The following is a 13554-nucleotide window of genomic DNA, read 5'->3' as shown; positions in this document are numbered from 1 at the left end:
AGAGTTTTTTTGTTGGCTTAGGAAGGAGCAACGTAAATTGTGATTGGTTCTGATGCGAAGACTGGATTTTTAATAGATCATGTATTTGGTGAGTTCATTTTCATTTGCATTTTTTGGTTTATTTGTTATTGATTTTAATATTGAAAGTACATATGAGCCAATTTGTGTGGGCCTCTGGCAGAGGGTGGGTGAGCCTAGTCCCGGTGGGTCCAATCACACTGCCACCTCTGCTCAAACTGAACTGAATTGGACATAAATGTAATCAACCACACACACACACACACACATCATCTAAACCGCTTATCCTTCTGGGATCGCGGTGGAGAACTGGAGCATATCCCAGCTGTCATCGGGACGGAAGGCAGGATACACCCTGGACAGGTCGCCAGTCCATCGCAGGGCGATATTATTAGCAGTGAAAACAAATGTTAACTAAGTCAATACATACCTGAATACTGGAGTAACACCAACAATAGCCTCGTCTTCACCTCTGAAACACAAACACACACAAAACTGATGAAATAAAGGCATTTGCAGAAATCACACAGGTGCAATGCAAGTATTTTCAGAGAGATATACATCAGTGTGGTCTGGTTAAGTGCAGTGTGTATGTGTGCATTTGGGCATATCTGTACTCTCAGAAAAAAAATGTTCAAAACTTATGTGAATGTTAATGAAATGAGATTTTATTCCAAGTAATTTTTGACCATTCCTATTGGTCCATTCTTTATGAAACATTCCCACAGTGTAAAGAACAGCTGTGTTTGCGTGAGACAGTGTGTGTGTGTGTCTGTGTTGTCCTGACCTTCCACAGCCTTGCTGAGCGTGTGTGTGAGTGTGTGGACGCTGCTGGGCAGGTTCCAGGGGTCGTGTCTGATGTGAAGCCGCAGTTTCTTCGTACAGTTCAGCTTCGGCTCCAGATCAGAGAGAAACTCTGTCCAAAAACAAAGCAAACACACAATATTACGACCACAAACGAACAGCACTGATAAACCCACATATACACACACATCTAGACTGAACACATGATTTAAACTTAAAAGGTACTTTTTAAAGTAGATTTTAAAGTATATGTACTTTTCAAGTTGACTACAGGTACTATATAAAGAATATGTGACATGGCAGAAATCATATATTTAAGAGACAATTACACAGAAGCCTCAACAAAGAAATATAAAATCATCTTTCTTAATATTTAGGGTGTCCACTCTTTGCTTTTATTGCAGCTTCCATTTTTTTCAGGAAACCTGCTTTTTAGTTTTTTTCTGAGAAATCTGCACACCTCCAAAGTTCCACACCTCCAAAGTTCAGTCTTAGACGTCGGTTGCATTTTCTATTTCTCGCAATTCAAGTAATCCTAAACACATTTAGTGATGTTGAGGTCTGGACTCTGGGGTGGTCAGTCCATTGTTCTAAAAATACCAGCAGCTTCTCTGTTTGATTTCTCCTTTCTATTTCCTTTTCTTAGTAAGGGCTTCTTGACAGCTGCACATGCTTTCAGACTCATAGTGTTGAGTTGTCTTCTCACAGTGGAAGGATGGCTGTGGATTTTTTCAGATTTGAAGCAAGAGTAGAGCTTGATTTTCTCCTCTCTCTCAAAGATGAAAGCATTAAGTTCTGTTTATCTGATGGGGACAGTTCTGGGGGTCTACCAGGTCTCCCAGATCTTAGGAGTCTCATTTTCTCTGCAGCTTTTAATCAGATTTTGAACTCTGGTGTAGGAAAGTTCTGTTTTCTCACTTTCCCCTTTCTTACGCAAGTGGATTACTTAACATATAATACTCAATGTATACTTAATGGGAAATACAATACCATATAAGTACTCATATGTGCAGTACATTTGGGTCTTACACATCACTGCTGTTGGGACAAAACCTCGTATCTCCAAAATGGTAACTTTACAGGAGAAGGAAAAAACATACTTTACTTATAATGTAAGTCAATGGAACCAGACGTCTTTTCAAGTAATCTTGGGTCGTTTCTTTTGGTCCGTTCTTCATAAAAATTAAGCACAATGTAAAGGGGATAAGCCATTTCTTATACTATGCCAAAAACTGAAAAACGACAAAAATGGAGATATGAGGTTTTGTTCCGACAGCAGCAATATGTATAATATATATGGAACGTGTAAAACCCATGTACTGACAAGGTATAAAAACACACACACAAACACGTAATCTCATGGTGATTTCCATTCCTTATGGCAGACAGCTTGGGTAACACGAGGGATCAACAGTTCTCACACGGATAAAAAGGTGTGACATTGCTGTGATGAGAGAGGGTGAAGACTCACACAAAGCCGCCTATCCGTTTCCTTTAGTGTTCAGGGAATGGGATGGGTTGTGACGGATATATAAGGCTTATATCATCAGTAGGTTTGATTCATAGCTCTGATTATGTAATGATTCCTGTCATGTTTCTCTTCAGAAAGGCAGTCATCCTCTACTGTAGAAAGACTTAACTCAGCAGGAGGGATGCTGCTAGAGATCCAAGCAAGTGAGAAAAATGTCTTTATTTGGGAATTATTCAGGAATAGAGACTCGCCATCCTCTTTACTAGAAACCTTGACTTCGTACTTCCACTCACTGAGCTCCACCTACTTTATAGGTCCACTATATTGGTGTATAATTGCAGATTGTAGCCCATCTGTTCCTACACAATCTATCAGCCCCTTCTTAGATCTGTTTTGGACCACAGGACCACTTTTACTGGATCCTCTGTATTATGAGGTCGTTACAGGTTGAAATATGAATACTGTTACATGCACTGCAAAAAATGAGGTCAGCTCAACTTAACATTATAGGGTAACTGATTACACAGCTTTTCTTGAGTTAATTCCACTTGCGGACACTAGAGTTTACTCAAGTCAAACTTCTTAGTTTAGTCAAGAGTTTTATTATCTTATAGTTTTATTTAAGATTATGAGTTTGAACTCCAGTGATGCCACAGCCATCCATAACTGGGAACCCAAGAGGAGAAAATGCTTGGTGGGATTGCCTGATGGAAGGAGCCCCAGTGTGGTAGGTGAGTAAAAACATACATTCTACATTGTTTCCCCAATTAAGATGCAGAACTCAAAATGAGAGTTAGGAAAACCTTTGACTAAACTGAGAAGTTTGAGCTGGGTGAACATTAGTGTCCTTAAGTTAACTCCAGATATCTCAAATAATAATAATAATAATAATAATAATAATAATAATAATACTTCTATAGTGCTTTTCAAGAAAAAGACATTTTTAAAACACAAAACAGTGGAGACAGACAGAAAAATGGAAATAGGAAAAAATGTATGAAGTTTGTAACTATTTTTTTTAAACACGAGGCACGACAGCTCCCATTCCCAAAAACTCCTATTCATTTTTTTTAAATAGAGAAATCCATCTTAAGCCTTAGAGGTTCTAATACGGGCATGGCGGCGACTACAGAGTGACAGTACAACTTTCTTGGTCTATATTACAGGCCCTGATGTTACACAGACACATTCCTTCGTCTCCCTGCACTCACATGAAAACAGCAAACACACCGGTGCCTCTGAAACGCAGGCGTGAAAGTGGCCCAGCATGTGTGTGTGTGTGTGTGGAGGGGGGATTAGGACATTTAAACAATGAGGATTACACACTAATCCATTACTCTCCTCACAGTGGAGCCACAGACTGAAGAAAGGTTATTCAGAGCCTGCAGTGGCAGCAGCACAGATTAGAACAGTCCTGGAGATCTAACTGGACCACACACACACTTCTCCTGCTTCACACCTTCACCTCTGCCTCAACAAACACAGCACACACTGACTACTCCTTACAACAAAAGCTGCTGTAACTGCTTATATTACTTATTTCTCATTGAAACAAGTGGAGAAATTGTGTGGAACGTGCAGATTCTAAACATTCAATCCATGTTTCTAAGCAGAAGATGAGATATTTTATTATGATTTCAGCTTGATGAAAAGTTCACAATCTGGTTTCACTGGAAAAAAAAAAACAACATTTATATTTTTTTAAACTTACCATTTTGGAGACGCATATTTTTTTTTGGACAACAACAAAGTCCATGAGAGATTACTTACTAACCGGACATGGTTTGAGGCGAGTGTGTAATGATTTGAGTATGCAGTTTGCACAGTGCTAATTGGTGCATATGCTACTACTATTACAGCCTCATAACTCCAGGGTACAAAAGTACGGAAGCAAACTTCAGACGCTAAACATGATAGACTACATTTGGTGGTAGCATTTGATTTTTTGTGTATGTTTGATTTTTTGCTTCTGCTATAAGGCTCAACTGACGGACAGACAGTGCTGAAATAAACTCAAATAACTCTTTCAGAGTAGGATGGAGAAGCTCAGCTCTCAGACCACCCCCACTCACAGCTGGAGTAAGCTCCTTTACACAGGATGCACAGGGCTTTGCAGCACACTCCACTTCCTCAGCAGTGATCTGCTGGAGGGGGGGCTGAATCTGGACACAGTGCAAATTTAATCAAATCATCAAGTATAGGAGTTTAATGTCTTTAAAAGCTACATCATAGAAAGCTATTGCACAAAATAAAGGGATATGACAATAGATAATATAGAAACAATAAATATATGATGCTATGATGTCTGAGATACAGTTTTGAATAAAAATGTATTTTTTGAAGTCCATTCATGGGGTACATGCACGACATTGCAAGGCAGAATATAAGAAAACTTTTTTTCCTCAGGTTTAGCACTATTTCCGTAGTCTACATTACATATAAACACTCCGAAGATACATGTAGGTTCAATGGTTGCTTTGGATAATAAACAAACAAACATTGTTACAAACATTGCGACCCCTGGTTTCCCTTCATTCTTCATTCAGTCGACATCAGAGACACGTGCCATGGTGTGCGAGTTTATAGCCGATGAAGTTGCTGTAGCAGTTATGAAGATTTTTATTAGTGACGAAGATTTGACGAAGATATTTATAAGAAACATGGGTATCAAGTTACATGCAAGTGCCTTTAAAGGCGAATTTAAGGAGACATGCAAAAAAATGCCCTTAGACCCCAGAGGGTTAAAAAAAAAACACCTTTCGTCTCTCACACAAGAGAACACAGTCACACTCTCATATACACACACTTTATGCCACAGGTAGATAATGAGGTGTCTTAGTGCCAAAAGGTGGAGTGTATCAAGCTGTAAACGAGGAGAGAGCCAAAAGGTTTCTCCACCGCTGAGCAATAAATTCCTGTTCCTTTTTTTTCACGTGAGAAAAGTGTAGGAGAATGAGAAATATGGGACAATACTCAAATGAGCACACCAGCAGATCCCACGCTAACATTCCCACTCACATTCCACTCTTTTCCTGACAAAACTCAGCAAGCTGTCAAATTCACTATTCACAAAAGGCAGACTTGCAGGACTGGCTGATGACTTCAGACAATTTTATTAAAGCAGTAAACCACACGAGGCTGTGAGTTGAAGTGAATTTCCCTGTGGTAAAATTACAGTAATGCACGCCCTTAAGTGGCTCATTGATGTAATAAAAACATCAACACAATACAATGTATTAAATACATAATTTCAGTCATTAATAAACAACTTTGCCCTGCAATGTAGCTTGCTAATAGTAGACTATGGCTGCCAAGCAAGCAGCCAAAGGTTGGGGCATTAATACAGAATTCAGTTCTGTGCAATCAAGTATTACACTACAGCTTCAAACATAGTCTCGCATGAGTCTTGAGAGAACATCTTGGGACAAGCATGGGAAGTTTTGGGCTAAACATGGGTGGAAAGGTAGACATATTAGAAAGGGAATAAACTGATTATGATATTTCTGATCTTATGCCTCGTGAAGGCCCAAATCAGGGGGCAAAGCTGCCCTCGTCAACACTGTCTGTCGGACAACAAACCTGTTGTTATGGATGTCACATAATTTATCATGGCTGCAAATTTCTCAAGAAAATCCATGCATGTAGATGTGTCACGTTTGCAGAAAACACATTACATACAGTACAAATAAACATGCCCTCTTGCAAGGCAATAACAGTTCTGTTAGCTAACCACAGCGTTTCACTAGCTAGCTTGTAGCTAGCTTGTTTTGCTTTCATTATTGTTTGTGCTCTGGACGTCAAAAGACAATGGACTACAGGAATTCAGGGGTGGATTTTAGAGGACAGGTAATCTTGTTTGTGGTGGATTTTGTCACAAAGGTGTAACAAGTTGGGCCCAGACGAGTACTCTTTTTACTAGATCACGTCTAGCCCTGTGACACAATTTTGACTTCACTGGCTCAGTCAGTTATAATATTACTTTTAACACCTTAAACGGCTCAGCCAATCAGATTCTAAAAGCACAGCGATTTGTTTTAATAATATTAATTTTAACTCCTTAATCATTCAAGCCTATTATTCAGTTATTAATTTCAGCAGCTACTACAAATTATTCAGTAACTACTATGAAACTACTGTTATGCAGTTATGAGATGGAGGAATTGAAGTGAACGGTTAATAGAAGCATAAAAAACATCATCTTTACCTTGAAGACCTCGTCCTGGAGTGAAACACTTTGTCTGTTCAAAGGCCCGAGCTACCGACGCCCCCTTCAGGAGACCTGTGATGGAGTCCACCTGCAAAACACATTCACTTGCTATTCAATCATGGCTCGCTTCCTACATCCTATAAAGCACATATAGCACACTTCAGGTGCTACTGCAACTACATTTTAGGGAAGAGAGGAAATTACTTTAATAACAGTAATCAATAACTGGCTTTATAAGGCGTACTAAAAGTCTTACAAAGGCATTGTAATGTCCCTCTACATTAATGTTACTATAATAGTTACGTAATAAAAAGTTTCTGAACAGATTAAGAAATGATAAGTCTCAGAACGGATTAGAGTTCTAGATTTTGCAGTACCCGACTGCTCTATAGCAGCATCAGCCACACAGTGGCCATATAATACATAAGACAGCAAAAAGGCATCATATAACACATGAAGGTCAATGTTGTGTGACCCACAGCATACTCACCTGGCTGAACAGGTGCTCCAGGAAGCTGTGGAGCTTCTTCTGCTTGTCATGAGATATCCACACGCTGGCTGGCATCTCATCTCCTGTTAGTGAAAAGTGGAGAAAATTAGAGGTTTTGATCAGGATAAAAAGGCAGACACTGAGGCTTTATTAGTGTAATGAAGCAGAACAGTGGTACTAGAACACTGACACTCCGCTCTCTCAGCACAACAACCACCCCCCCCCAACCTCCAGTGCACCCGCTGCTTAGCAATTAGTATGTAATGGCTATCAATTTGACATCAGGCCTGTTTGGCAACGCAATAATTCAGACAGGCTGAATCTGCTGAAGCAGAGAGGATAATGCAGATTAAAGCTAAAAGACTCTGATAGATTTAATTACTTTTTATAACTACAGTAGACTTTGCTCTTGTATTCAGTTCTGTGATGAATGATGAAATGGAAGATGTCAGATGGAGAGCAGCTGTGTCAGGCCCTCAGTTAGGGGGGATTATTTAATGGGGCAATGCCCCACCAACCAACCATCATGCCCAACTAAAACCACTACCTTGTGAATGCTTCTATAGTATCAAGTGGCAAAAACCAAAGTTAAGCAAACTTAATATAGTATATACTGTCCACCCACATTACCTGAGTCCATCTCATCACTGTGGACGTATGAGCTGCAGTGGCTGCTGCAGATGCTGGTGAAGGAGGCTATGGAGTTTCTGTTACTGTTACAGTCACTGCAAACACATACACAAGAATACAAACATCAGCCCCAGTAGCACAGCACATCGGTTACTGCTAAAGGGAAATTTTTGCATAATTCAGTGGTTCAGAGTCATTCAGAGAGTTTGATGTGAAATGGATTATTATAGAAAAACTCAGTGGTGGTGATAGGAAACAGGGGTCGCTACGTTTGCAGAGCAAATATAACCATTTTATTCACTATGCAAAACCTTCAGTGTCCTCTGAGTTTTTATACGTAATATTGATGAGTGTTAAATAGTGGTAAATCTGAAAAAAATGTTTCCTTTGGAGACTATGTTGCCTTACAACACCCTGCATGTACCTCTCTGTTATGACTGTATTTTAAAAATTATGTTTTGTGAACAACTCAAAGTTTCTCTAGAAGGAATATTTATATCAGACCACTCTGAATGACTTTGTGTTTAACCTGTATGAGTCTCTGTTACTGATGGTGTTGTGTTTAACCTGTATGAGTCTCTGTTACTGACGGTGTTGTGTTTAACCTGTACGAATCTCTGTTACTGACGATGTTGTGTTTAACCTGTATGAGTCTCTGTTGCTGACGGTGTTGTGTTTAACCTGTATGAGTCTCTGTTGCTGACGGTGTTGTGTTTAACCTGTATGAGTCTCTGTTGCTGACGGTGTTGTGTTTAACCTGTATGAGTCTCTGTTGCTGATAGTGTCGTGTCCTGAGTCCTCCTGCTCCTCTCCGGTATTAAAACAAACTCTTCTCCGCTCGCCTTTCTCTCCATCACACTCTGCACTGATCACTCCCTCCGCCTTCAACTCAGTACTGCTGCTAGGGTGAGTGATTGAGGAGAGCAAACTGAGAGGGGAGAAAATAGAGAAAAAAACATTTTGTGTGAGAATGTCAGAGAGAGATAAAGAAAAAATAAAGGGAAGCATGGAGAAAAGATGAGAATGTGAAAAAATGAATGAAAGAGAGGAAAGAAAGAGAGGAAAGAGAGAAGAGAGAGAAAAGTGATAGAGACAGGAAAGAAAGAAAGACTGAAAAAAACAAAGGATTGAGTGAGAGAGAATCAGAAGGTTAGAGAGAAAGAGAGAGAAACAAACAAATATGTAAATAGAAAGAGGCATGAAGGAAAGAAGAGAGTGAAAAAATGAATGGAAGAGAGAAAAGAGTGATAAAGATGAAGAAAGAAAGAAAGAAAGAAAGAGAAAAAGAAAGAGAACAATAGAGGAAAGAGAGAAAAGAGTGATAAAGATGGAAAGAAAGAAAGAAAGAAAGAAAGAAAGAAAGAAAGAAGGGGGAATGAGAGAAAACAAACGATGAGAGCAAGAGAGAGAGGAAGACGAGAGAAAAAAGTGTCAAAAATCAAGAGAGTGAGAGAAGGGGAAAGATGGAGTGAGAGAGAAAGACAGAAAGAAAGAGAAGAGGGCAAATGAGAAAATTAGAGTGAGAGCAAGACAGAGAGAGAGATAGAGAGAGAGAGTATAAGAGAGAGAGGGAACATTGCTATGTAAATACCGTCATTGCATCAGAATCACCGTCTCTAATGACACTGGGATATTAAACAGTCACTCTGTCAGCTCACGCAGCATCAGCAGCATCTCTGTCAGCATTAACAGGCCATTCCACCTCCTCCACCTCTCTCTCTGTAAACTCTGCACTCTATAAAACCCACGTTTCTGGTCTCTCTGCTGTTTGTGGAATACAGGCTGGTGCTCTAATGTCATCAAGATGTGTGTATGGAGCCGAGCGCACGCCAAACAAAACCAGAGCATGTTTGTGTTTGGCTTCCGGACCGATTTCAGGGGGCTGGAGGTCTTCAAAATATTAATAACTTCAAACACGCACCAACAGCTGAGTCAACAATCACAAAACTCAACCCCTCTCGCTGAGAAACTTTTTCACGAGGCTTCCGAGTATGGAGACCACTAACGAGCGGGCATTTTTTTCAATTGCAGGAACATATGGGGGCATTTAAGTGTTTTTAATGACTCAACACTTCTGTACTGAGCGCATTCCTCCACACACGCACTAGGATGTCACATCTTGTTCGCCTTTTTCACCTCTAATTGTTTTTGCGTGCTTTTTCCATTGTGTAATGCTCCAAACTCCCCCAGATCAACTGCAACTAAGTCCATATGGGGGGGCAAACAGAAAGCTCATGTCTATGTAATCATGCTCAAGACAGATGACCAACCGCACCACCCTCGTTCAACTACCAAGCCTTGCTTTGCACAAAAAATCTGGAGTCTCTAGCCTTCCCACTTCTTGTAGTGCCAGAGAAACTACCAACAGCATCCATCTACCACCAAGGGGCAAAGCCCACCCTGTACTGCCATTGGCTCAGGCCCATATTTGGTATTTTTCTTGTATTTTATTTTTTCCCCGCAAGTCCAACTGTAATATTTGTGCGGGTTTATGTACCAAAAACAGCCGTAATTCATTTTTATATGACTACCTCTCCTAATCCAGGCCGTTTTTGTTACGATGCCTTTAAGGCCGATGTAAATGACCTCTGTTCTGATTAGCTGCCCTGTATTGCACTTCGTTTGAAAAGCAGTCCAGGCTGAAATGTATGGAGCAAATAGACCAGGATGTTCTTCAGCCACTTCTGTGTGGACCTATTAGAGGGCTGCAATAATCCATTTGCTTCCTGACAGCCAGGAACAGCACAACGTTTAATTGTTTCCCACATCTTCCACTCCAATAACTCTGCTGGAGATTGTCTGCAAGAACTAAATTCAGAGGTGTTAAGCACCACCAGATCATCTTGTGGACCATGAATGGAGTTAGGCAATAACTTCAGGGGGAGGACCATACCTGAAACTCCTGCTCCTTCCAATTTTAATACCCTTTGAATTCCCATCTCTACCATCCATTTACTGTGATGAAGTTTTCATAATCCCCACCACTAGCCATCTCCTCTCCATTCCTCAGTCCTATCTGTCAATCCTACCACTGTCCAAACGGGGGGTCCGCACTTGCGGCACGGTCCAAACTCGCAAATGGCTGTTAGTAAAATAATGATTGACTCGACACTCAACCAATCGAGCGTGATCATCTGGAGGATATTGTAAGAACACAACCAACATGCTACATACAGTGGGGTCCAAAAGTCTGAGACCACTGGTGAAAATGCTTCTTTTTTGCATCCCTTTCTAATTCAAAGGTGCAGTATGTAAGATTTAGGGGGATCTATTAGCAGAAATGGAATACAGTTCACAAAACCATGTTTTCATTAGTGTATAATTACCTGTAACTACAAATTGTTGTGTTAGTTTAGTTTAGAATGAGCCCTTCATATCTACACAAGGAGCAGGTCCTCTTCCAACAGAGGCCACTACGTTGTGCCACCATGTTTCTACAGTAGCCCAGAACAAACAAACCAACACTGGTTCTAGATAGCGCATTTTGGATTTTTACGTTGAAATGGCAGCCTGAATTAGGTGGCGCTATAGCACCGTTTGGGAGACGCAGAAAGAAGAAGAACCAGTGGTTGCTGCAAGCGCTGGCTAACCATTTAGTGTTGTGAGAAGTTTGAGAACCCAAAGTTTGATAATTGGAGGATCATATTTGTTATTTAACCCAAGAAAAAGCAAGGGAGGGTGAACCCTTGTGAAGTTCAGAATTACTTAGTTTTTGGTATGTTTAGAATTCATCATTTAAATTGTCATAAACTTTATTCATTTGAAACTTTACAAGCTTCTGAAACTTGCTTTTGTTCAGCTTTAAGTGAAAAAAATACCAGATTTTCAGTGAGGTCTCAGACTTTTGGATTCCTGTGCACATGCGACAAGCTACACTGAAATCGCATTAAAGTAAAGGTCTTTGCATAACTAGCTCGATTTAATGATGCAGTTTATTCAGGTGTCAATACATTCATTTGAATATGTGTATAACTAAGTTCTACACAAATGAATGGTGTTTTTGAAAATCACCATTCATTTGTCCCATAGAGAAAACCTGCTTAGACCTCAAGTTCCTTATTTCTAAATGTTGCCGACTACAAAATGATGAAACATCCTCTCTATAAATGCGTTCATGTTTGTGACATCACAACCATGAAAATTTCAAAACAGGCTGTTTTTGCAGCTTATGTTGCACATAAGGTCCATATGGACTGGAGAATGAATGACATGCTTTGAAACTTTATTTAGTACAAACTGTTATTTCAAAAAAGTAAGAAAAATTCAGCTTTCCATGACCCAAGCTCTGTAAGAAGAAAGTGTGCCCAGTCTGGGGCTGGAGGGCATGAAAGGCAGGAAGAATGGAATAAAAATGAGGGGATTTGAGCTTCTCCTCCAGAAAAGCCCAGCGCACTGCCGTCCACACACTGCTGACCCCAATCTCACACATCCAGAGGGATTTATACTGACCTATATGCTGCTACAGACTCTGTGCTTTCACTTCTTATTGGTGTTTTGGTCTACAACAAAAATAATGCATTTTAATAATAGAAAGATAACAGTAAGAGTCTATTTTGATGGTCACCTATAGCTTATATACAAGCGCTGAAACTGTTAAACTACCTGATGAAACTGAACAATGTAGGATTAGCACCAGCATTAGTGCAATGGAATGTTTAAGTTTAGGTTTTTTGGTTGAGATTAGGTTTAGATGCAAGATTAGTTTTATCAGAGGGGGTCCAGTGATGTAATTTGTGTGTGATTTGACTGGCTGATTTGTCTTGGATAAAGAATCTGTATAAGTTCCTCAATTTACCCCAAATAGCCCGGATTGAAACGTAGTAGCGCGGACATTTGTGTCAGCATTAGGCAACTGGCGCCACACTTACAAACAATAACAACATAATGTCCAACTAAATGACAAATACTGTGGCAAAAAAAAAGAAAAAAAAAAACAAACGCCAATTCCAAATGATGATGCATAATCATAGTATACAGGAGGAAATCTACACTGAATTGTGGAGTTTTGTCATGAACTTGAGAATTAAGGAACTGGGGCAAATCAAGCTCCATTTTAGCAGTTAGCGTCGTCTAAACGGAGGCGCTGTTTTCTATTACCCGATTTTGTTTATTACATTTGTCTGACACTGATTCTAACAGGACTATTATTACTGAGGGAGCTCAGAGTTCAGTGAATTATAAAAAGTAATTCACTCTGGAACTATTACTTAGGACTCTTATAAAAACCACGGACACTGCAGATTCATACTGGATTAAAATCTTGGTTTTCGTCTATAAAGATCACATTACAGCACCTCTCCAGGTAAAACTAATCCAGCCAAAAAAAAAAGATGAAAAATGCAAACGATCTTTGTTCTGATTGGCTGCTCTTTACTGGGCCTCATTTGAAATGCAGTCACTTTTCCAATATATTAGCCCTTTAAGTTCAGGGTTACATTGAGAGCTAGGTTTAGGTTTAGGGAGAAGTTACAGGGAATTCAACAGATATTTAGCTAAATGTCAGTTGCAAACAGTTTTACCATAACATCTGTACAAGACTGGCAAAACAAGTCACTGATAAGCAGAGAAGCTGAACAACATGAGGGAAAAATGTAAAAAAAAAAACAGCAGCTAGAATAAAATGTATACTGAAAACAAATGTACCGAACACGTTTGAGTTGGGAAACATGCTGCAGCTAGATGCTTGACAGGATGCATTTTTGAGTGAGCAGGAGAAATCTTGGCATGTGTTCGGGGACATGAGAGGAGCTGTTCACGTCAGCTGTGTGCTCTCTGTCCCGCGAAAGAGACAAAAGTTCAAATGTCCCTGCTTTTAAAACACAGGCCTGCAGGAATTCTCATAGCGAGCTTATATAACCAGCACTCAGCTTTCTGAACCCGGGACACACTCTCCTGAGCAAAAAGGGTCAGGCACACCTCTCTGAAGCAGACTGG

At 40.0% G+C, this 13554-nt stretch overlaps 1 protein-coding gene across 1 annotated transcript in view; it reads right to left on the bottom strand.

Moving 5' to 3' along the window:
- prex2 (phosphatidylinositol-3,4,5-trisphosphate-dependent Rac exchange factor 2) overlaps positions 1-13554 on the bottom strand; it is a 217102-nt gene that overhangs the window by 65206 nt on the left and 138342 nt on the right. The window contains exons 26-31 of the mRNA XM_036557970.1: positions 8378-8548; positions 7621-7715; positions 6991-7073; positions 6498-6588; positions 806-934; positions 449-490 (exon numbers count right to left, since the gene is read on the bottom strand). Of these exons, the coding sequence (XP_036413863.1) occupies positions 449-490; positions 806-934; positions 6498-6588; positions 6991-7073; positions 7621-7715; positions 8378-8548 (611 nt within the window). The remainder of the gene's footprint in view (positions 1-448; positions 491-805; positions 935-6497; positions 6589-6990; positions 7074-7620; positions 7716-8377; positions 8549-13554) is intronic.

Source organism: Colossoma macropomum, unplaced genomic scaffold, assembly GCF_904425465.1.
Source record: "Colossoma macropomum unplaced genomic scaffold, Colossoma_macropomum, whole genome shotgun sequence".
Lineage (NCBI taxonomy): Eukaryota > Metazoa > Chordata > Actinopteri > Characiformes > Serrasalmidae > Colossoma > Colossoma macropomum.
This window is presented reverse-complemented; position numbering and strand designations above follow the sequence as displayed.